A 24938-nucleotide genomic window follows, 5' to 3' on the forward strand; every position below is an offset into this window, starting at 1 on the left:
TCAACTGCCACCAACTTCACAGCTATCCCTACAAACTCAGTAAACATTTTACAATTAACAAGCGATGGCCCCTGCATCAATGACTCCACAGTCTACTAACAGCATCAGCACCTTCACGTACACTGCATCCCATTAGAACATCAAGTTCTTCAATGTCTTCCCCACCTGCAGTGTACACTGATGGTTACATTTCTCATAACTTCCTGCCCAGTAGAGTTTTTCCCAATTTATATAATCTCATTCCCCCTAACAAACACCTGCCCTGTCCTTCTGTCATAACTCCCTCCTTCATTACTGAAAGCAAAATATCCATCTCTGCCACTACTACCAAAACTCTCAGCCCAGAAGCAACTTCTGCCTTCCAAAAAATAAATAGAACAGGCATCCCATTTTGATGCCCTAAGTGGGCCATCAGCCCCCAGTAACTTCTCATTCACACCCTTCTTTCACCTATCTTCCCTTTCTGCTGAGTCAAACATCTGGTATGGGCAGTGTCATCTGTATAGGCATTCGTCTTGCTGGAGCCTCAGACCTGCGGAAAAGTTCTCAATAGGGCAAGGAGGCAGGCCTCAGTGACTAAACATTTTCTGGTCTGCCTTGACTCTCCAAGGCTACCCCTGCTCACTCTCACAGTTTCTATCCTCCCTCCACCTCCCCTTTCTCACTCGACCCCTTGCTCTTCAAAGGCCTGGGTGAGACCAGCCAGCATCTCACAGCGGAAACCAGAAGAAGCTCAAGGCTGTTGCCCCAGAAACCCTGACTAAAGAATGGCTGGCAAGGCACTGTTTGTTTTTCCCGTAATCAGAAAATCCCATTGGGAGGACAAAAAGGGGGTTCTCAGCTGCCTTGATGGCTGGAATCTGGGCTGGTCCCCACCAGCCCCCTTGGAGGAAAAGAAAGTACCAACTTTGCAATATAGTATAGGAGGCAAAAAAAAACTGTGGAAAGGGACCTCCAGAGTTAAGAGTGGAAGAGAGGGAAGGAAAGGAAGCCTGAACCACTGGATGCAGAAACAAACTTAAAGAACACCTGGCCTTCTGCCTTTGTAAGAAAGTCCCCAAGGACATACTCCATCCTTCCCTGTTACCATTTCCAAGAAAGAAATATATATATATATTATACATAGAGAGAGAGAGGGAAGAAAGGAACAACCACCCCTGGAAGCACCTCTCATGCACGGGACACATACACACAAACCACACCGGGGTTGGAAGGTTGATTTCCACAGTGTTCTCAGCTTTCAGCTGGGTAAAACAAGCCATCACTTCTGGTTCAGCTTTTAGGGCCAATGCAAGGCAACACCGGGTAACACAGAACAGAAACACTGGCACGTCTCATGTATTAATTAATCAGGAAGGCGTGATGGCCAAACCCTCAAAAGCACTAAGGACAGAAAGCTGCTATGGATACGATGATGCAGACAGAGATGCTACATTTAAAGAAAAACAACATCCAAGTTGCTGGAATATGCTTTGCAATCCTGGGTACCGAAAACCGTGAATCTTCTTGAGTTAAATCTGCGTAGCTCAGTGCCCCTGGGCAAAAATGAAAATAAAGGCTGCTCACTTCCAGCTTCCCGCAAATATACTAGCAATCACTGGAGCTAACACTTTCAGAATGTTACGGTAACTAATGCAGTAAATAGGAAAGTTTAGTTCAATATTTCCTTGCATTTCAAAGGAATCAATTCATCCAACCAGAAGGCAGGGCCAAACAGCTTAGTCACCAGCAGGCAGGGCAAATGGCTCTATCAGTAAAACAAGGCATAAAGTAAACATGGTCATCATCCTCCCCCACCTTGAGCACAGATTCCTGCCCAGTGCATCAGCTCCCGCTATGGCCCCCCAGGAAGCAGATGGGCGAATTTCCACAACTCTCTTCCCCCACTCCATCCCCTTCCCCAGATGCTCTTACCTGCTATCCGAAGCACTGCCCTCTCAGCAGGGTCCAGCACTGAGCCCCCTTGAATCTTTCTTTTCGACCTCTCATGTTTAGGCAAATTCCAGGGTAAGGTGTCTCCCGGAGCTGGGGATGCGGAGCCAGATTTCTGGCTGAAATCATCCTCGTCGGAAAAATCCGCAGAGGAAGACATAGAGCAGCGATAGGACGCGTTCCCGGAACTCTACAGAGAATGACACAGAAAAAGCATTAACAGCAAAATACTCACATATGCTCATCGATTTAAACATCCCCACCATCACCACCGCCGCCCTCCCTGCCCCCAAACTGGGTCTGGCATATCCTGCACCATCCTCAGAGCTGAGGGAATATACAGAAACCAAAAAAATGAAACCCGGGGCTCACCATCTTTTCTTGGCCAAGTCTCCAATCGTAAAAACAATACACAGGCAGTTCCAATACATGAAGATTTGCACCGAAGAAGTGTGTGGCCTGTGGTCCGGCCACCAGCTCTCAAATGACTGGCCCAACAATGAAGCCAGAATCAACAGCCTTCCTGTTACAAATCTATAGTATTTGGCTCCCCCACCAGGACAGTAGAAATATTTTCCATTGCTAGCCTGCTGGTTAATTCATTAATGCAACTAACTCGAAGTTTCGAAAACAAAGCACAAATGCAGGATGTTGAGTCCCAACTCCTTTCCGCTTCAAGTCACCTCACCACTGGAGTCTCTGTTCCAATCAATTTTAAGCCCCTGTTCTCTTTATTTAATTTTCTTCATGAGACTGAAGCAGGTTCCCAGAAAAGAGCAAGGAGGGAGGAAGGGCTGATTCTGAGAAGAGCCTTTTCTTAAGACTGGGAGAACACAAAAGACTGTTTTCAGAAGCCTATGTCAGCGCCAATAAACAAACATCTGAACTCGGTTTAGAGTTCTTGAGGTAATTTAAACTTCCAGCAAAGTAACAGCTGCCAATAATGTAAATGAGAATGATGCAGCTCAGTGACAGGAAACAGAGCTCTTCTCAGCTCCTGGTCATTACACTGTGAAATGAGAAGCATGATGCTTTTACCAAAGCACTTGGCCTGAAGGTTAGTCCTCCCTTCATCTAGCTGGAGCAAATCTGCAGGGTCACGTCTTGCATAAAAGTGTTATATCCTCCATAGAGGGAAAAGGCACAAGGTGTTATTCCTTCCTTCTTTGTTGGGTTGTGTTTGTGATTATTTAGAGAGCCACTTGCTTACTAATGAAACAAGGATGTTGACTATCTCTGCTGCAAAATCATAAACATAACAGCACATCAAAAAGAAGTCTTGACTTTCCTACTGAGAATTCTACTTCGCTGAGACTCATGGTAAAGATGCAAAACTGGTATAACTCGAATTCCTGAAATGTAACTTGCAGCCATGGATTCCTAAGAAGCAAGTTACAGGCAGAAATCAGTGAGGCATGCTCCAATTTGAGCAAAAACACTGGGCTTCCCACAAAAGCAGTGGCAACTGCAGCACAAACAGGCTGTGTGAGCCACATCCCAAAACACTCACCCAAGGTACGTGAAATAAACTCTAATTACATCAGGACTACTAACCTTATCTCAATCTGTTTAGGCATGTGGCTATGCATGGTCAACACCATTATTTTATTTTATTTTTCTTTTTTGTGGGCACATAGTAGGTGTAAACCCCATTCTTTTAGAAGTTCACGTAATATTTTCCACAAAGTGAGGTATGTAAGACGTAGCTCTCTATTCTTTCCCCCCAAAAAAAGCTGTCTTCCATTTCACTTTACATAAAATGTCACCATCTTGGCTAATTTATTTATTTAGAGTCTGTATATTTTTCTAATGACAATAAGGTATTAGGCAAACTTGAGGCAAAAAGTAAATAAAATTGATTTTCTGTATTGTAGCTACAATCTATAGGGAGTTGTGAGTGGCATTAGGTCAGTCACAGCATGCTATTATCAACCCAATTTATTTTCCATGCTTTTCTGAAAATCCATCTTGAGCTTTCTGAGATTTTGTTTTTGGCTGGCTCTGTATAAAAGGGTGACATTCTTAAAGACTTTTAAGAGGGTATTGGGTTTCTTTGGCTGCTTTCTATCTTCCTAAAAATGGCTTCCAATCTGTCCTTACTTAAGGTCATCCTTTATCTGTGAGATTATATTTCTTGTTACCTGTACTGTTTTAGTGAGTATAGTAATTTGATTATTTATCTTTACAGACAGGCTTGGAGAATAACTGTTAAAGAACTGCTCCTTTCCAAAACCCACTGGTTATTGATTTTCGTAGGGTAAATTTTTTTAATGGCCTGAGTCTCAGCTGATTGAACAACGAAATGTGATTTATACCATGACATAAACACCATTAATCACTCATAGCCAGATGGGAACAGTTACCACCCCTGGACCCATGGGTGTTGACTGGTGCAGCCTCTAATCTAGTAGTGTCATTGGTAAACAGATAAGAGAGAAAAAGAGGAAAAGACAGTCAACAACACTCTTTCAGCAATATATCATAGGAAAATATGGACCACACACACACACACAAACTGAGGGAAATCATACATATTTATATGTGGTAAAGTCTCTCCCAGGCTATATGATCCAAGTGTTTTAACAATTAAAGTATTGGATTTTTTCCCACAAAAATTTTCATGAATACTTTTTAAAAATATAAAGTAAACTATACAAAAGTAGGCCCATTTGAACCCTGAAAATTGGGAACAAATTTAAATGGAGCTGCTTTAAAGTGGATTGATCCTAAAGAAAACCTATTATATTCTTTATTGATTTGAAATGATTTGCCAAATCATGTTACTATCTTGGGGGCTAGAGAAGAATGTGGAACTACAGTTCCCTTTTGTTTTAAGAAAAGCAAATGTGTTCTCTCACCCAAAGGCCAGAGTCTAACCTTTGATGTGGGGCTTGGAAAGGTAGGACAAAGGAAGAGGGCTCCTGTAATCAACAAAAGCCCCAGGTTCCTATCTAGTATTCCACTACTGTTGCCTAAGGTTTGATTCCTATTACAATACAAATATGGTAGCTATGTCCATCAATAGGAGACTGTTTAAATATAGTTATATGGATACCATAGTCTATAGCAATTAAACAAAAATGTTATTGTTCTATATTTAGTAAAGAAGAAATAATTCATCAAGAATGATTTCTTAAAATATGTGCATGTGCGTGTACATGTAATAGTTACCCATATGTAAGTAGCGATTATTTTTGGGTGATGACTAAGATTCTGAATTAATTTAATTTTATTCCTTATAATATTTTAATCCAATACAAGTACATAAAAAGATTACCAAAAGTAAAAAGATTTTATGTCAAGGGTTAGAGAAAATATGGACAACTCTATGAAGAAGTAACTAAGTCAGTGTTTTTAACATTTCTGGGCTCATGGGCACCCCTGAAAAGTTAATGAAATCTATGAAAACCTCTTTCCAGAACAAAGTACAAGAGTAAATACATGCAAAACCTTGCATATCATTTTATGGGATTCACTGACCCACTGACCCCAGGTTAAGACCCCAATTCACACCATCATTTGTCATCCCCATTTGGCATGTATGCTGAAAATAAGAGATACATGAAAGAGCTGTGGAGTAACCATACCAACAAGGGGGCAGAGTAATTTGGGTAGTGAAGATAAAGCTGGCCTAGGTCATAATACTTTTTAACAGCTGGCCTTTTCCATAAATGACCATGAGCCACTTCTGGACTGATACTGAATCTCTGCAACCAAAAAAGCACTAGATGGTTACAAGCCAAAAACCCTGTACAGTAAATCCTCACTTAAAATCATCAATAGGTTCTTGGAAACTGCTGCTTTAAGTCAAAGGACATATAATAAAACCAATTTTACATAGACTAACTAATATAAATGAGAGTTAAGTTCCGACAGCAAATAATATTTCTGGTCATAAAAATATCACCAAACCTCTAAATAAAGACCAAAACACTTCTAATATTAAACACTGAAATAAATGTGAGTTATACATACATTTACAGAAGATTAATACAAAATAAGATAATTACCCAATTTTTGGGTGAATCAGTAAATGACGGCAGTCATCAGGGTGGGGGGTTAAATCAAGGAATAGATGTTTGCAAAATGAAAAATATAAGAAGGACCTCCTACCGCCATGCAATTCAAAGCCAATCACAAATATGGCAGACCCACTGAGCACTTTCATACCACATCGTTTATTGTCATGCATTTGTAGGATTATTGTAGACCTTACAAATTTTTTATTTTACAATAATTTGCATTTATTCATGCGTTCCTTTTCCAACCTGCTTATTACAGTTCAGGATTAAGGGTGGCCAGAACCCATCCCGGCAGCTCAAGGCACAAGGCAGGAACCACACCTGGACAGGACACCATCCCATGGCAGGGTGCAATCATAATCTATGCCCACAGTCACTCAGAATGGGACCAATTAACCTCACGTGCACATCCTTGGAATGTGGGAGCAAACTGCAGCATCCAGAGAAAACCCACGCTGGCATGGGGAGAAAGTGTGAACTCCACTGACAGTGGCCCCAGCCAGGAATTGATTTTTTTTTTTTTTCTCATCAACATTATAACAAAAAGACATTGAACAAAACACTATTCAAGGACCTGCTATATTGTGTCTTCTACAACTTAGTTATTAAAGCAGTTTTAACAATTGAATTAGATCACCAAAAGCTTTAAAATGACTTTCCTGATAGCCAATTCATTCACATGGTATAAAAACAACCCGAATCTCCTAAAGCCAGGATAATTACATAATAACATTTTCAGAAGGGGAACTGAACAATAACTTCTTTAACTGAAACCCCAGTGGGGGATCTGAGATAAGTACAATGGACTGCCTAAATTGGATGCTGCCCAGCCTTAGCACCCTGATCTGTAGGAAAGTGCCAGGAAATTGTCTTGGCAATAGGCATTCTCTACATGCAATGGAGAAAGAAGTGCAGAGATAAGGGTTTGCAAAGTAGCCAAAAGTTTAAAATCCCAGAGGCTGAAAAGTAAACTTTCACAAACCCACATATTTAGAACTTAAGCACATTTCTGTATGTGTATTTCAAAATATTCACCAGGAAAAAACCCAAAAATAGAAAGCACACAATGAAACAGAAAAATCCTGATTGTGAAGCATTCTACAAGACAACTATCCTAGATCCTTCAAAAAGGTCAATGACACGAAACACACACACCCAAAAAGGAAGAATTATTCTAGATTTGAAAGGACAAAAGAGACACAACTAATTCATGAACCTTGGTTGGATTCTGGGTTGATTCTTTTTTAAAAGCTAAAAAGACATTTTGGGGACAACTGTCTTTTGGGGACAACTGGGGAAATCTGAACATGGAACATGGATTGTTTATTAGACAAGAAATTATTGTTAGTTTTCTAAGGTGCAATAATACTATTGTGGTTATGTAGAAAAGTGTCCTTATCCATAGGAGATGCAGGCTGAGGAAACCCAAGATGTCTGCACTTATTTTTATTGTTTCAATAAAAACAAGGAAAAGTATTAAATGTGATAATAGGCTAACAATAAGTATTCACTGGTCTACTCTTTCAACTTTTCTATAAATCTGAATCTTTTCAAAATGAAGAATTGAGGGGAAAATAGCAAGTTTTTTTTTTTTTTTTTTTTTTTTTAAAGAGACAAGGTCTTGATCCATTGCCCAGGCTGGAGTACAAAGACATGATCATAGCTCACTGCAGCCTTGAACTCCTGGGCTCAAGAGATCCTCCCACCTCAACCTCTTGGGTAGTGGGTCTACAGGCACATACTACCACACCAGGCTAATTTTATTTTTTAATATTTTTATAGAGACGGGGTTTTCCTATGTTGACCAGGCTGCTCCCAAACTCCTGGCCTCAAGCAATCTTTCTGCCTTGGCCTCTCAAAGTACTGGGATAACAAGCATGAGCCATTGCACACAGCCCATAGCAAGGTCTTTTGCGGTGTGTTTAAGTGTTGCTTAGTCTATTCCTGTGCTCACAAAATCAACATATACAGGTTACAAGGACAAAGTGATAGTTTTGATCTAAGAAATTTCTCGTAACATTTCTTCATAAACACTTAGAGAAGCACTAGAAGCAGTAGCCTGTGTCAAGAAGTCACCAAAGAAAGATGATCTGCTTGCCTTAGTCCTAAGCATAATTCTAGACAGAAAAATATAAAAGAAATTCCTCTGCTATTCATTTATTAATAATGTAAAATATAGTGAACACAAGATAGGTTCAGTATCACATAATTTTGATATTTTATATGAACAAAAACAGAAAATTTTTTCTCCAAAATTAGGAAAATCAAAGACACAATTTTCTTTAAAATTCCCTTAGGTAGGTAGGTAGGTACAAATACTAACTTCCTCAATGTTGTATCAAAATACATGTTATGGTCCAAAACTATCATTATATAACTAGTTTTTTACTTAGAAATAAGTTAGAAAGCAAGAGCACATTATCTGATTTTAGAGGTCCCAAGGAAAATAAGCTCTACCACAAATAAATAGACATAGGAGAAAACAGTTAAGGAAAATGTGCTTAACTCCTTGAAGAAAAAACGAGATATGGTAAATTTGGGGCAACTTGTGCTTGCTTTAGTTAATAATTTTCAAAACTTGTTGAACAATTAAGGTATGAAATCTTTTATCAAATAAATAGCTCTCAGTTAAGTCTTACCCGGAAACCACCTTTAAGTTGTAAGTGGGGGAGAGGGGGTCTAGTAGTGAGGCCATTAGCTGGCTCTCACTCTCTTCTGTTAGGGGAGATATGCAGGAACCCTCAACTCCAAGAGGCAGAAGAGCCTGGGTGGAGGTGAGAGGAAGGGGGAACAGAGGGAGAGGAAGCAGGTTACTGCTAAGTTCTGACTCAAGGGAAGCAGTGTCAGGCAGAGTTAAAGAAGTCAAAGGTTGCTTTCTAGGTAGAGAAGCCCAGTTCATCAGCCTATGAAAGAACACTGGAATTCAGAACACAAATTATTTCTAGGGTATAATGATTGTACACTGGTTAGTGTTACTTAGTACCATATTTCTAAGGACACCAAGCTTGCTGATGGGACAGAGGAAGGTTGATTTCATAACTTGACTATCATGAATAATGCTGCAATGTCTATGGGAGTGCAGATATCTCTTCAACATATTAATTTCAGTTCCCAATAGGTATATCACTTTGAATCCTAGACAATCAAGGCTCAGCACTAAGACATTCTGCAAGACTTCTTCCTTTCTTTCAGTTGAGTATATTCTATCCAGATGCCTCATTTATTGGTTGATTATAATTTAAGCATTTTCACTAACTATCTTATTTAATACTCACTGAAATCCAATGAAGAAATGCACAGTTAGGGATATTAAATAACTTGTCCACAGTCATTGTCAGTACAAGGTGCAGCCAGGATTTCCATATAGGTCCTTTTGACACGAAAGCCTGTGCTCTTGACCACATGTGGTCCTTGGCACTAGGGGAACATATACTCATAGCCCTAAAGATTACCATATATTTGGGGATCCCAAAAAGACTAGACTTGTTCTGGGTTCAGTACTAGGGCCAAAGCATGGAAATGACAGGTATCAGTTCACATCAAAGAAAAACCATTCAAAATGCACAACTACAGTACTCCCAGACTGCTTTGTGTATAGTAAGCACTCCTATTCCAAGGGACCAAGCCTTCGCTTACTCTGTGGTCTCTTTCCACTCAAAGATTCTTTGGTCCTATGTGTTCCCACACCTCCATAAATCTCCCCAAACAGATTACAGATAAAATAAAAACTATGCAAAGTATCAAAATACAAAATTTTTCTAAAAATGTAAAAAAACTTTCAAAAAATTTCAGACATCTTTTTTTTGCAAGTCCACCTAATCCCAATCATGTGAAAACTATAGAAATAGAGACATCAGAACTAGTTTACATTTGAGTATCTACAAATAGTCTTTCCAACCAAAGGAAGAACATTTTAAATAACTTGCCTAAAAGAAAAGCAAACATATCTCCAAAAATAGCCCCACAAAACAAATGCATTAGGAAGACAAACTCAAATACCGAAAACATACATTTAACTAGAAAATACTTAATCTTATAGTTTAAATGGATGTTTATGTCAGTTAATTAAAAACATGTCTTAAGTACCCATAGGCTTCTTTCTTAGAAGGGCCTGAAATCTAACTGGGAGAGCAGAAGTGACAAAATAGCCAATTTATAATCAAATATCAGTCATCTTATCATCACTTATTAGGCTTAAAAATATGTATTTTGGTGGAATAGTATAAATACAGACATGAAAATATGGCTCACAGTATAAAGTTGATGAGGAGAGAGAGGCTAAATCAAGTCGAGCCTCCACAGTCCCTTCAGAAGCCAGGTTGGAGATACAGTTCCCCAGCTCCCTCACTTCACTCTTCCAAGAGTATCCTATCCAAAACTGTTCACTGCTGATAGAACCATCATTGTAGATGCACTATGGCTGGCCTACTCATTTTTAAAAACAAATTAACAGCAAACACGTAAAATTTGGGAATTTTCACATGAAAATTCAGATGTGGAATACCGGCCCTAGTGGTTTTCCCTTTAAAGAAAGGACACGTAAAAGACCTGTGCTTTCCAGTCTGACACTGTCCTTGCATGTATGATACCTGACCCCTGAAGACATATGACTTTGGAGCCCCTGACATGAAGTCAGTGATGGATGACATTGCTGTATTCAGAAAGTAAAGGAAAAGATAGAGGAGGAGAGGTAGGGATCGTGATAATTGATAGAACGGGGATGAAATTTTTAAACATATGAAAACTGGAGAAGAGGCGATAAAACAAACAAAAAGCTTTCAAAATATTTCAGTTAAATGGACAACAAACAAAAATAGGTAATTCCATGTTTCTACTGACATCCTAGTGTTCACTTCATTCTGCTGTATCCCCAAACACCCTGGTTAACATTTCCAGTGCCCAGGAAATGGAAGAAAGCTGTATGACTCATGTAAATGCTGGCTCAGGATCCCCACGAATCTAGCTAGACCCACCCACCCATCACTACTGCTGATGACTCCCTGCTGGATTTTGCTCCCATACCTACCCTTGGTCAACATGTAGGAAGCATTAGTAAATTTTAGCTATTAGGTGATGTTGTCTATTCACACTTGTTTGACCCAGGGGTAGATGATTAAGCCAACATAATTGTCACTTCAGGAAATATAGAAACTAGAAGTTATTGCAACTGGGTCACCTTAGTAACAGCTCTCAGTATGCAAAGTCCATGAGTTCCATATCTATCCCTCCCAAGCTTGGTTGTTAAATCTCCTTTGAGATGTCCCTGTATCTTTCCAATACATAACTTTTTGTAATTCAGAAGGTTTTTTTCTTTTAAATTCATTGTCTCCGTTACTGGAGACAACAAAAACTTAGACAACCATTTTAGTATAAATAAAAAAGCAATTATAGATATTCAGTTCTTCCCTATTGACACATAAGCAAAGTTATGTCTTTATACCTTCTTTATGCTTCCATTTTCATTACCTGTCTTCATTAATGAGACTTCAGAAAATTGCTTTCGATAATAGCTTTTACACACTTACTCTTTCACTTCAAACAGTAGGTACTTAAGTAAAAGAATTACTTTTTCATTAAAAACAAAAACTTCTATTATTGCACAGAAACAAGGTCTATGAAACTTTAAGTGCCTGGCACTCCCACTGCCCTCTTCTGAGGAAAGCAGGGCTATTCCATGTACATTAAGTGCAAACAATTCTGCTGCTACCTTAAGCCACACCCAATTGGAACCAGGGATCAGTGCCTGATCCCTCTGAGCTGGTTTGGTGGAAAATTCTGCTCAGGTGCCATGCTTCATATTGCACAGTGGCAAACCAATCCAACCACAGCCTCCTCTTGAGAATAAATGCTAAGTTCATTCCAAATGTCCTTAACTAATATTGGGATTTTCCCTGACATCTGTTGCACATCCTCATCTTAGAACACCTGAGATCCATCTGGAACAACTGTGTGGCTCAAAGCCCCCATATCTGCACTAAAGCCCACAGATTTCATTTTATCTCTCTTTCCTGAGGTGATCTGGACCTGTCCCTTCCTTGCTTTACCCCTAGAGGAAGCTATATGGCAGGACAGAAAGCAGAAACAGCCTGCAAGAATACCTTTTTCACAAGCCTAAATCTTTTGAGATGGGCATAACCTGGAGGCACAAATGTTCCCTCCCATTCCCTGACACCTTGGCATGCATCTTACAGGACCCAAGAACCTTAACACAATTCCGAAGTGAAGGAAATGGGGAGCACCAGGCCTGGCCTCATGGAGACCTGGGAGTCAGAACCTGAGGTGAGTTGAAAAAAAGACAAAGGGACACCTCTTACCCCAGAGTGTATAGACTGAGATTAAACCTCACCGTGTGGGTAGCAACTGTTTCTTCTGTACTTCAGAATCCCAGGTCTTAGGAGGGGGCCCCTGATGAAAGTCTGTTGGGTGAATTTATTGGCTTGGCAGCTTGGCTTCAGCAGCTTGGTCAAATGTGAGTAGAAATTCAGAAAGAAAGCTCTGCCACAACCAAGGCTAAAAATGCCCCAAGGGTCTGTCCATCTGTCTGTCTCTTGCACACACACATACACAGAGCCCACTAACAGGATCAGCATGGCAGCTACTTCCTTCCTCCAGCATCATTTCTCATTTTAAGGCTGCTTTGAATTATTCTAGATCCAAGGAAGAAGGGAATATATTTCCTTACTTGCTTATTGACACCTTATTCCAAATCAGGTAAGAAAAGAAGAAGATAGTGTTTGAGAGGGGAAGATGTTAGGACCTTTGAGTTATCCGATCAGTCTCCCAGAATGAGAAGTGAGAAAAGCACAAGGTGCTTTGAGAGCATCAGGTGGAAGTGGCAGCAGAGGCAGCTGGAAAGCAGGTGGTGGATGAAGATCACAGCAGGGCTTGCATGTGACACTGGGGCCCAGACTTCATCTTGTAGGACCTGGATTGTTGCTGACGGGTTATAAGTAGTTTGCCTGTAGAGCTGCGTGACTCATAGACTGAAGAGGGATCAAACTCAGACAAGATTAGTGAGCAGTTACTGTAACAGTCCAGCAATAAATGATGAGAGCCTGAGCTAAATCATTGGAATTGGGGGTGGAAAGGAGAGGATGAATTTGGGAAACATTTAGAGACTGGAAAAAAGAAGGCTAGACAAAGGTAGGGCTGAGGCTGCTAAGGTAAGAAGTGAAACTAGCTTACTATGCGGGAATGAGAAGAAGGTCCGAAGTCAAGCAAAACTATAATAGTGGGGAGACGGAGAATAGTAGTAGGAAAATCAGTGAGTCCCAGTCAAGTCATACAAGGAGAGCTCGAGATGATGATGTTCCTTTTGGTAAGCCTCCTAGTTTGTGGTGACTCAAACTGGTTTAAGATACAAGGCTGTCAAATTGTCCCTGTTTGCAGATGACATGATTGTATATTTAGAAAACCCCATTGTCTCAGCCCAAAATCTCCTTAAGCTGATAAGCAACTTCAGCAAAGTCTCAGGATACAAAATTCATGTGCAAAACTCACAAGCATTCTTATACACCAGTAACAGACAAACAGAGAGCCAAATCATGAATGAACTTCCATTCACAATTGCTTCAAAGAGAATAAAATACCTAGGAATCCAACTTACAAGGGATGTAAAGGACCTCTTCAAGGAGAACTACAAACCACTGCTCAGTGAAATCAAAGAGGACACAAACAAATGGAAGAACATACCATGCTCATGGATAGGAAGAATCAATATCGTGAAAATGGCCATACTGTCCAAGGTGATTTATAGATTCAATGCCATCCCTATCAAGCTACCAATGAGTTTCTTCACAGAATTGGAAAAACTGCTTTAGAGTTCATATGGAACCAAAAAAGAGCCCGCATTGCCAAGACAATCCTAAGTCAAAAGAACAAAGCTGGAGGCATCACGCTACCTGACTTCAAACTATACTACAAGGCTATAGTAACCAAAACAGCATGGTACTGGTACCAAAACAGAGATATAGACCAATGGAACAGAACAGAGTCCTCAGAAATAATAACACACATCTACAGCCATCTGATCTTTGACAAACCTGAGAAAAACAAGAAATGGGGAAGGATTCCCTATTTAATAAATGGTGCTGGGAAAATTGGCTAGCCATAAGTAGAAAGCTGAAACTGGATCCTTTCCTTACTCCTTATACGAAAATTAATTCAAGATGGATTAGAGACTTAAATGTTAGACCTAATACCATAAAAACCCTAGAAGAAAACCTAGGTAGTACCATTCAGGACATAGGCATGGGCAAGGACTTCATGTCTAAAACACCAAAAGCAACGGCAGCAAAAGCCAAAATTGACAAATGGGATCTAATTAAACTAAAGAGCTTCTGCACAGCAAAAGAAACTACCATCAGAGTGAACAGGCAACCCACAGAATGTGAGAAAATTTTTGCAATCTACTCATCTGACAAAGGGCTAATATCCAGAACCTACAAAGAACTCAAACAAATTTACAAGAAAAAAACAAACAACCCCATCAAAAAGTGGGCAAAGGATATGAACAGACATTTCTCAAAAGAAGACATTCATGCAGCCAACAGACACATGAAAAAATGCTCATCATCACTCACCATCAGAGAAATGCAAATCAAAACCACAATGAGATACCATCTCACACCAGTTAGAATGGCAATCATTAAAAAGTCAGGAAACAACAGGTGCTGGAGAGGATGTAGAGAAATAGGAACACTTTTACACTGTTGGTGGGATTGTAAACTAGTTCAACCATTATGGAAAACAGTATGGAAATTCCTCAAGGATCTAGAACTAGATGTACCATATGACCCAGCCATCACACTACTGGGTATATACCCAAAGGATTATAAATCATGCTGCTATAAAGACACATGCACACGTATGTTTATTGTGGCACTATTCACAATAGCAAAGACTTGGAATCAACCCAAATGTCCATCAGTGACAGACTGGATTAAGAAAATGTGGCACATATACACCATGGAATACTATGCAGCCATAAAAAAGGATGAGTTTGCATCCTTTGTAGGGACATGGATGCAGCTGGAAACCATCATTCTTAGCAAACTATCACAAGAACAGAAAACCAAACACCGCATGTTCTCACTCATAGGTGGGAACTGAACAATGAGATCACTTGGACTCGGGAAGGGGAACATCACACATCGGGGCCTATCATGGGGAGGGGGGAGGGATTGCATTGGGAGTTATACCTGATATAAACGACGAATTGATGGGTGCTGACGAGTTGATGGGTGCAGCACACCAACATGGCACAAGTATACATATGTAACAAACCTGCACATTATGCACATGTACCCTAGAACTTAAAGTATAATTAAAAAAAAAAAAAAAGATACAAGGCTGGCTAGACACCAACCTCCAAGAGACCTGCATTTTCTTCCAACTACAGCTCTGGCTCCTGGAGCTGCTGTGAGTGAGTGGTGGAAACCTTCCCCTTAGAGAAGCTGCAGCTGGTCAGCATCATGCAAGGGACTGCTGAGATGGTAGCACGCTGGTAATGAAGTGTTATGGAGCCACTCCATCCCTTATTCATCCTTTTTCTCAAACACATAGAGAGCAAGAGTATATAAACCATCTTGTTCATTGTCCCCTTTCACACAGGATTGTTTTGGGGAACATAATACTCACGCCATTTACACATACTTCTTATAACACTTTATGAACCATGATATTCTGCTTAAAAACATAAAAATAAAAATACCCCTATTTCTTCTGACTTCCAATTGTCTCTAAGTAATAACTGTTCCCACTGCATTTATGAAGCAAATTCACTCATTCTTTCACAGTGCCTATCACAGGGCAGTTAGAATCCCGTGCTACAGCTGTGCAGCCCACACCCCTCTCCTCCTTAGTCATCATGTACACTTAGGATTTGTGTGAATTCCAATCCCCTGACCTTCCTCCCCTTCGCAGCTGCCCTTCTGACCCTGAAATATTGCTTGGGTGTTTTTTCTCCTCCCTTGCTCAGCTGGGGATTTCCAAGCCAGCCTAATAGCTTCTTCCAACAATAATAAAGCAAAGAAGAATTTTAAAAAATGTATATCTGTGTCTATAAAACAATATGATGAATTCTATCACAAAAAACAAGCACACCATAGAACATATGACTATCTGTTCCATTGTGCCATCCTTCTTTCTCTTCCTGAACTGGCCTTGTGTTTGTGTCCACAGCACACGAACCAGCTACAGAATTGCAGGTGGAGAATCCAGGTACCTAGGTAACTTTAAAAGTCTATTCAGTGAAAATCGCTGGCTATTGATGTGATGGTTAATTTTATGTGTCAACTTGGCTAGGCCATGGTACCTAGTTTTTCATAAAAGATCAGTCTAAATGTTATGAAGGTATATATTTAAAGGTGAGTAACATTTTATTCAGTGGACTTCAAGTAAAGCAGATTATCCTCCATATAGTGGGTGGGCCTTCTCCAATCAGTAGAAGGCCTTAAGAGCAAAGACCATGATCTCTCAAAGAAAGAATTTTCCTCAAGACTGCAATGTAGAGACCTTGCCTGAGTTTCCAGCCTGATGCCCTGCAGAATTTGGACTCAAGACTGCAATATCAGCTCTTTCCTGAATTTCTAGCCTGCTGGCCTGCCCTACAGATTTCAGATCTCCCAGCCCGACTGCATGAGCTAATTCCTTAAAATAAATAAATCTCTGTGTATGTATGTGTGCTGTAACTAATATATCCTATTGGTCTGTTTCTCTGGAGAACCCTAACTAATACAACTGTCTACCATATTACTGTATAAAAGACTTATGACTCACCTTTACTACATTTCAGGGAAGTGGAAACACCTGCCATAATCCACATTTTACAGTTTTATGGAAAGTGTGCAGGACTTTTACCAAGCTGAGTTAGGAAGCCAGAGTGCTTCACCCAGCTCCATAATTAACTGCCCATATACTACCACACAAGAAAATTACTTAACATCTTCAACTTGCTCATATTCTAAACATGAATAATCATATCTACTTCACTAGATATTATTAAAATTAAATAATATATGTAAATCCTGTAATATGATGCCTGCTCAGCACATACTACTCAATACATTTCCATAGCATTTATTATAAAATAAAAAGATAAAATAAAAACTAGACATCAAGTATTTAGAATTGCAGTGATTATAGCTATATGACCAAAAATATATCATTTTGAGGACTTGAAAAAAAATCTACCTCCCTTCACATCACCTGCATGCTGTCGCCTAAATTTCTAGTAACAGATACATTCTTTTGATTTAAAGCTTTTTATTTCTAACCAAACTACCCATGGATGAAAAATATTAAGTAGCACAGTATCAGTTATTTATACTTCAGTATAAATAAGGCCACGAGACCATGTCCTGCAGAAGTGTTTAGATAAAACAAAAAGGGAACACTGAGGCTCCTAGAAGTAGATAAGCTGCCTACATCATGATTTTTCCTGGAGTCATTTCTGACAATCACAGAGACAGAGATTCAAGGAGTCAAATGAGTCTTTCCTAACAGAAACAGCCTAGCCCAATTCAGAATACCACTCAAAAGAAATATGGCCTGGAACACTTTAATTGTGACAATCCACCTCTCTGCTTCCCTAGTTCTCTCTTTCTCTCTCTCTCTCTCTCCTCTCTCTCTCTCTCTCTCTCTCTGTGCGTGTGTGTGTGTGTGAGAGAGAGAGAGAGAAAGAGAGAGAGAGAGAGAACGCGTCTTGCTCTGTCATCATCTAGGCTGAAGTGTGGTGGTAAGATCACAGCTCACTGTGTGGTGGTGAGATCCCAGCTCATGGCAGCCCTGACCTTCCAGGCTCAAGCAATCCTCCCACCTCAGCCTCCCAAGCAGCTGGACTACAGGTGTGCCACCACACCTGCCTAATTTTTTTATTTTTTGAAGAGATGGGCAAAGAGTGGCCAGGGGATTGTCTCACTGTGTTGCTCAGGCTGATCTGGAACTCCTGGGCTCAAGCAATCCTCCCGCCTCAGCCTTCCAAAGTGCTGGGATTACAGGCATGAGCCACCATGCTCAGCCCTGCTTCCCTAGTTGAAAGTAAAAGCTCATCATTACTGCTCTGTTGAGTCATAGGGACAGATGGCCTTACCTTCTCACCTGCCTTCCTGATTCTCTAGGTAGAATATAATCTTTGATGTGATCTGATGGGAGTCTGAAAATCTGCTACCAAAAACTGCTACCATAATGTCTGAAATGCTCCCATTAGAGCAATTCTAAGCCACTGGGAGATTTTTAGTTTTATCATCTTCTAAAACACAAGGATAGCTACATTGAACTGGATTACTAAAATGAAATACATAAAGTACATAGTAGGCATTCAATAAATTCGAGCTATGTGTTTTCTTTGTTTTGTTTTGTTTTGTTTTGAGACGGAGTCTCGCTCTGTCCCCCAGGCTGGAGTGCAGTGGTGCGATCTTGGCTCACTGCAAGCTCCACCTCCCGAGTTCATGCCATTCTCCTGCCTCAGCCTCCCGAGTAGCTGGGACTACAGGTGCCTGCCACCACACCCGGCTAATTGTTTTGTATTTTTAGTAGACATGGGGTTTCACTATGTTGGCCAGGCTGGTCTCAAACTCCTGATCACAGATGATCCACCCACCGGGGCCTCCCAAAGTGCTGGGATTATAGGCATGAGCCACCATGCCCAGCCAGAGCTATGTTGTTCTTATTCCAAGTCACATTCACCTCTTGCCTGAACAATTATTGCAAAATATCTTCCAACTGATCTTGCTTGCCTCCTTGTCCTCAACAATATATTCTCCATACAGAAGCTAAATCCAGTCTTCAAAGACCTAAGTCAGAGTACATCGTGCCTGTGCTCAAAACCCTCCTGTGGCTTTCCACTTCACTCAGGATAAAATCCAAAGCCTGTACCATGACCTATAGGGCCTCCTGATGTGCTGTTAGGTCTCTGCTCAAATGGCACCCTTTTAAAGAAAGTTATTCCCCTAAAAGCCTTATGTAACTTTACCCTCCCCACCTATTTACTCTATGCCCCTTATCCTGCTTCACTTTCCTCCCCCGCCACTTATTACTATCTGACATATTATTTATTTACCTGTTTATCTGCTTGTTGTCTGTCTCCTCCACCAAAAAGTAAGCTCTTTGTTTCACTCATGCTGTGTCCCCAGTTCCTAGCATGGTGACAAACCCATAGCAGATGCTCAGAAAATATTTGTGAAACGTGAAAATGAACAGTAAAAGAATTTTGCAAAAGCACCTGTACTAACTAGCACACAGTATGTATGTACTCAGTAAGTACCAATTTCCTGCAATAAATATTAGTTTTTTCTTATTTATCCGCATTTATCTTATTTATCATTGCCTGCAATACTTGCCCTGAAGCTTGATATAGAACAAGAGATTTAAAGCACAACATAGTCTCACAACCCACAGTTAAACCCTCCTAACCATAAATCAAAAATGGGATTGCTCTCAGCAAGCTAACTAGGGAGATAACAGAGGACTGAGGCTAGACCTGGCCCTGTAGTCTGGCAGAACTCTTTGCCTCCTGACCCAGCTTCACTACTTATTAGCTATAGGACTTTGGACAAACTACTTAAACTTTCTGAGCTTTGGCTTTCCAATTTATAAAGAACATCTACCTCTTAGGTTGGTGTTAGGATTAAATGACCTAATGCCCATTGCCAAGCACAGAGCCTGACTCATAGGAAGTGCTTAAGAAATGTCCACTACTGTTAATGTTGTTGGTCAGCATCAATAAAAATACTGTTGATACGAAATGCCTGTCTTTATAACTTCATTTCTTTTACATTCTCATTTATGGTTATCTCGGGAGTTACAGGGAGCTGATAAAGTTCCAAAACAGTTTTTAAAGGATTTAAAAATAGGAAATAATCATAGTCATTTGTTTATAAAAAGCAGAGCTTGGCCAGATGCGGTGGCTCATGCCTGTATTCCCAGCACTTTGGAAGGCCAAGTTGGGTAGATCACGAGGTCAGGAGATCGAAACCACCCTGGCCAACATGGTGAAACCCCATCTCTACTAAAAATACAAAAATTAAGGTATTTTGTGGTGTGGTGGGGCACGCCCATAGTCCCAGTTACTCAGGAGGCTGAGGCTGAGGCAGGAGAACCACTTGAACTCGGGAGATGGAGGATGCAGTGAGCCAAGATTGTGTCACTGCACTCCAGCCTGGCAACACAGCGAGACTACGTCAAAAAAAAAAAAAAAAAAAAGCAGGGCTCTCATTTCAGAAAAAACTATTTTTCACTTCCCTAGTATCCTGAAACGTCTGCATCTCAGACTTCCTGATTCTTTTGCTTTAATAAACAGACGGGTGTGCCTGGAGTCACGGTGATTACCCATGTTCTAGAAATAAACTTGAGAAAGCTGTGTTGCCTGCTTAATACTCCCATAAGCTCCAAATATTATTATGTAGTTTTTTTTAAAAAAACATTAAATGTCTGGGTTTTCTAAGTCAATTTTAAACATGGAGGGGGGTGTCAGTTCATTTTACAAAACATGCAAGTAGAAATCATGTTTTTTAATTTGTAAGTATAAAAAAATTTTAAATGCTTAGCTAAACATGGCATATAAACAGGGAAACAATGCAGCATTGAAGAGAGTGTTCTCAACTATGAGGTCTTGCTTCCAATCGTGGCTCTGATAGTTCAGTCACTCAGATCACTGTTCTGGACCTTGTTTCCTCAAAATGACAACTCAGACTGGATGACTTTTGATGTTCCTAAATTGTCCACGAATCCCTCATCTCTAAAGCTTTTTTGATATACAAATTCCATACCTTTAATGTTTCATTTTCACACTTCTAAAGAGCCTCTTTATATAGTTACCCTGAACTAAGTTTAAATGCTAACGAGTCAGAGATATTGTATATTGAGTAGCACATGTAAGCAAACAGAAAATACCCTGTCCCAATGCCACAATTCACTGTCCTCTCAAAAAAAAAGAAGTGTATTTTGGACTACAACATTTTTTTAGAATATTGTTAATTACCAAAAACAACAAAATAAAAGCCAATGATAAAATAAATCAACAATAAAATAATTTGACAATCACAACTGCTATTTAATAATTTATCTGATTTTATCATAAAAATATTCCATGAACAATTTCTCTATTGGGGGTTTTAGGTTCAACTCCAAATTATAACCCAACATTATGCAATTAGGAAGTTGATTTGGCCTAACAGAAATGACAAATATGTACTGAAATTTGAGACTTGAAATAAGTGAGTCACTACAGCACTTCTCAATACCCTGTGTAAACATGAATTCTATCCTCTGTGGGAAATGAAGGTCCTTGTCATCTGCTTCAAGACCAAGAGATGAGAAATAATTGGCTAACTGTACTACACAGCCCTACATAGAAATGAAATTATACTAAAGATAAGGACTAAAGCTATGTCTTGGCAGACAATGACTGGTGTACTTTGATAATGATGGACAGATTTTTTTAAAACTTTTGGTGGCTCTAGGGATGGATGCTAGAACTTTGGGGTACATATGGCTCTGATCTGAGGGGACCAATTTTGGGGAGTCTCTTTAGTCATACAAAAACAAGGCAAAGGTTTCTCAGATATATCGCAGACTTGACTTCCTAACAAACCTCCCTGCTATACAGTAGCTAAAAATGCTGGATAAAATATTTTTAAGTGAATCAGCAAAGGGGCAGGAAAATAAGAAAAATTCTTAAGAGGCTAGAGCGATAGAAAAGCAAAAGCACAAATACAGAAATGTTAGGCTGATTCCCTCTCATCTAAAGTTTCACTTGATGCCCAGGGGACAGAAGAGCAGGACGACCTGCTCAGGGGACAGAAGACAAAGCCAAAGGAGACTCAGTGAAAAAAACAAAAACAAAAACAGAAACAAATAAAGCCAGGGAAGCATGAACTAGGAAAACCAAACAAAAATACCCTGAGAGTCCAAAGACACTTGCCCATGTCAAGCTTGTGGCTGGACAGAGTAGAAAAAAAAAACTTCAAGCTGATTCTCATGTGCATTTTATGGCCCAAGTTCGCAGAATCTATGCAGTATGAAAAACTCTGAAACTGAGATTTTATTTTTATTTATTTTTTTTGAGACAGGGAATCGCTCTGTCACCAAGGCTGAAGTACAGTGGCACAATCTCAGCCTTAACCTCCCAGGCTCAAACGAGCCTCTCACCTCAGCCTCCCAAGTAGCCAAGACTACAGGCAGGTGCCACCACCATGACCAGTTAATTTTTTTGAGTTTTAGTAGAGACGACGTCTTGTTATGTTGCCCAGTCTAGTCTTGAACTCCTGAGCTCAAGCAATCTACCTGCCTCGGCCTCCCAAAGTGCTGGGATTATAGGCGTGAGCCACCCTCACCCAGCTGAGATTTTTTTTATTTTAGATTTCCCTGGCAAAACTAAGAGAATATCCTCTCTGGAGAAATGTACCTTCAATCCTAGCCTCTAAAAATTACCACAGATAAAGTTCAGTCAAAAATGAGCTCGTGGTGAGACAGGACTAGCCGACTAAGAATCCCTAAGCCTAGCTGGGAAGGTGACCCCATCTACCTTTAAACACAGTGCTTGCAACTTAGCTCACACCCGGCCAATCGCGTAGTAAGAGAGCTCACTAAAATGCTAATTAGGCAAAAACAGGAGGTAAGGAAACAGTCAATCATCTATTGCCTGAGAGCACAGAGGGAGGGACAGTGATCAGGACATAAACCCAGGCATTCGAGCAGGCAACAGCAACCCCCCTTGGGTCCTCTCCCATTTTATGGGAGCTCTGTTTTCACTCTCTTAAATCTTGCAACTGCAAAAAAAAAAAAAAAAAAAAAATGAGCTGGTGGTAAAAAGTCACAAAGCAGCCGGGCACAGTGGCTTACGCCTGTAATCCCAGCACTTTGGGAGACCGAGGTGGGCAGATCACCTAAGGTCAGGTGTTCAAGATCAGCCTGGTCAACATGGTGAAACCCTGTCTCTACTGAAAATACGAAAATTAGCCAGGTGGTGGTGGCGGGCACCTGTAATCCCAGCTACTTGGGAGGCTGAAGCAGGAGAATCGCTTGAATACGGGAGGTAGAGGTTACAGTGAGCCAAGATCATGCCATTGCACTCCAGCCTGGGCAACAAGAAAGTCACAAAGTACACAATGAAACAAGGCCCCACTGGTGAAACTATAGAAACAATAGACACAAACCCATAGGCAAAAACTTCAGGTATGTTAATTATCAGATATTACCTATAAAATAAACATATTTTATATATTTAAATAGAGGGAAAAGAGTATCAAAAGTAGGAGTTAGGAATAAGAGATTATCAAAAATACCAAGCAATGAAAAATATAATAAAATACAATAATATAAATTAAAATTCAGTGAACAAAGAATATATATATACAAAGAACCCATTCAAATCAGTAAAAAACATACAAACAACCAAACAAGAAAAATGGCAAATGAAATGGACAGGCATTTTGCAGAAGAGGAAACATATATGGCTAATAAACATACAAAAAGATATAAACTACGAAAAAATGTGTGGGGCTCTTCTTCTTCCCCTAAGTGGCCTGAGGTAATCTGTGAAAATGGTTCACTATTCACTTGACGCAGACAACCACACAAAATCATGCAAATCAAGAGGTTCAAACCTTCATGTTCACTTTAAGAACACTCATGAAACTGCCCAGGACATCAAGGGTATGCATATATGAAAAGCCATGAAGTATCTGAAAGATGTCACTTTACAGAAACAGTGTGTACCATTCCAACGTTACAATGCTGGAGTTGGCAAGTGTGCCCAGGCCAAGCAATGGGGCTGGACACAAGGTCGGTGGCCCAGAAAGAGTGCTGAATTTTTGCTGCACATGCTTAAAAATGCAGAGAGTAATGCTGAACTTAAGGGCTTAGAGGGAGATTCTCTGGTCATTGAGCATATCCAAATGAACAAAGCACCTAAGACACGTCACTGGACCTACAGAGCTTGTGGTTGGATCAACCCATACATGAGCTCTACCTGTCACATCGAGATGATCCTTACTGAAAAGGAACAAATTGCTCCTAAACCAGAAGAGGGGGTTGCCTAGAAGAAAAAGATATCCCAGAAGAAACTGAAGAAACAAAAACTTAACAGCACGGGAGTAAATTCAGCATTAAAATAAATACAATTAAAAGTAAAAAAAAAAAAAAAGAAAAAGAAAAGATGTGTGGCATCATTAACAATCAGGGTAAAGCCAATCAAGCCCACAATGAGGTTAACAGATTGCATGTATTCAACTGGAAAAAAAATTAAGTCTAATATTACTATGTGTTAAAAAGAATGTGGCTCCTCATGCTCGCTTAGACATGGCTGAGGAAAGTATAAAGTGGCGCAGGTATTTTGAAAAAGAGTTTGGCATTATTTCCTAAAGTTGAACTTTTATGTATATCCAGCAATTCTACTAAGAATTGATCCAGTAATTCCACTAAGCATATACACAAGAAAAACTGCACGTGAACAGTAAGAGGCATGTACAAGAAAACTCATAATGGCACTCATACAGTAAAGGCCTGAAAACAAATGTCCACTTACAAGACAGCAAATGAGCAAACTGTGGTATAGTCATACAAAAGTCAAAACAAATAAACTATAGTGAACAATATTATTAGCAATACTATTAGCAATAGCATATTAAGTGAAAAATGTTAGTTTCAAATAATTACACAAAGTATGATAACGTTTTTTATTAAGTTAAAAGCAACTAAAATTTTAAAATTTAAACTTTTTACGCTAGGCGCAGTGGCTCATACCTGTAGTCCCAGCTACTCAAGAGGATGAGGTGGGAGGATCACTTTTTTGAGCCCAGGAGTTTGAGGCTGCAGTGAGCTATGATGGCACCACTGCACTCCAGCCTGAGCAACAGAGTGAGACTCCACCTCTAAGAAAACACATAAATAAATTAAAATTTTTAATTTTTTAGGAATAGACTAGCAATAAAACTCTGTGAACAGGGAAACAAGAGAATGATGAAATATGTTTCAGAATGATGG

At 39.9% G+C, this 24938-nt stretch overlaps 1 protein-coding gene and 1 pseudogene across 2 annotated transcripts in view; one reads left to right on the forward strand and one right to left on the reverse strand.

The window, feature by feature from the left end:
• Positions 1 to 24938, reverse strand: part of DST (dystonin) — a 506627-nt gene that overhangs the window by 404751 nt on the left and 76938 nt on the right. For both annotated transcript variants that reach the window (XM_033217522.1, XM_033217521.1), the window contains exon 4: positions 1915 to 2122. In XM_033217522.1, coding sequence (XP_033073413.1) covers positions 1915 to 2122 — 208 coding nt within the window. The remainder of the gene's footprint in view (positions 1 to 1914; positions 2123 to 24938) is intronic.
• On the forward strand, positions 23369 to 24070 carry LOC117087397 (annotated as a pseudogene).

Source organism: Trachypithecus francoisi, unplaced genomic scaffold (assembly GCF_009764315.1).
Source record: "Trachypithecus francoisi isolate TF-2019V2 unplaced genomic scaffold, Tfra_2.0 Lachesis_group10, whole genome shotgun sequence".
In the NCBI taxonomy this organism is placed as follows: Eukaryota; Metazoa; Chordata; class Mammalia; order Primates; family Cercopithecidae; genus Trachypithecus; species Trachypithecus francoisi.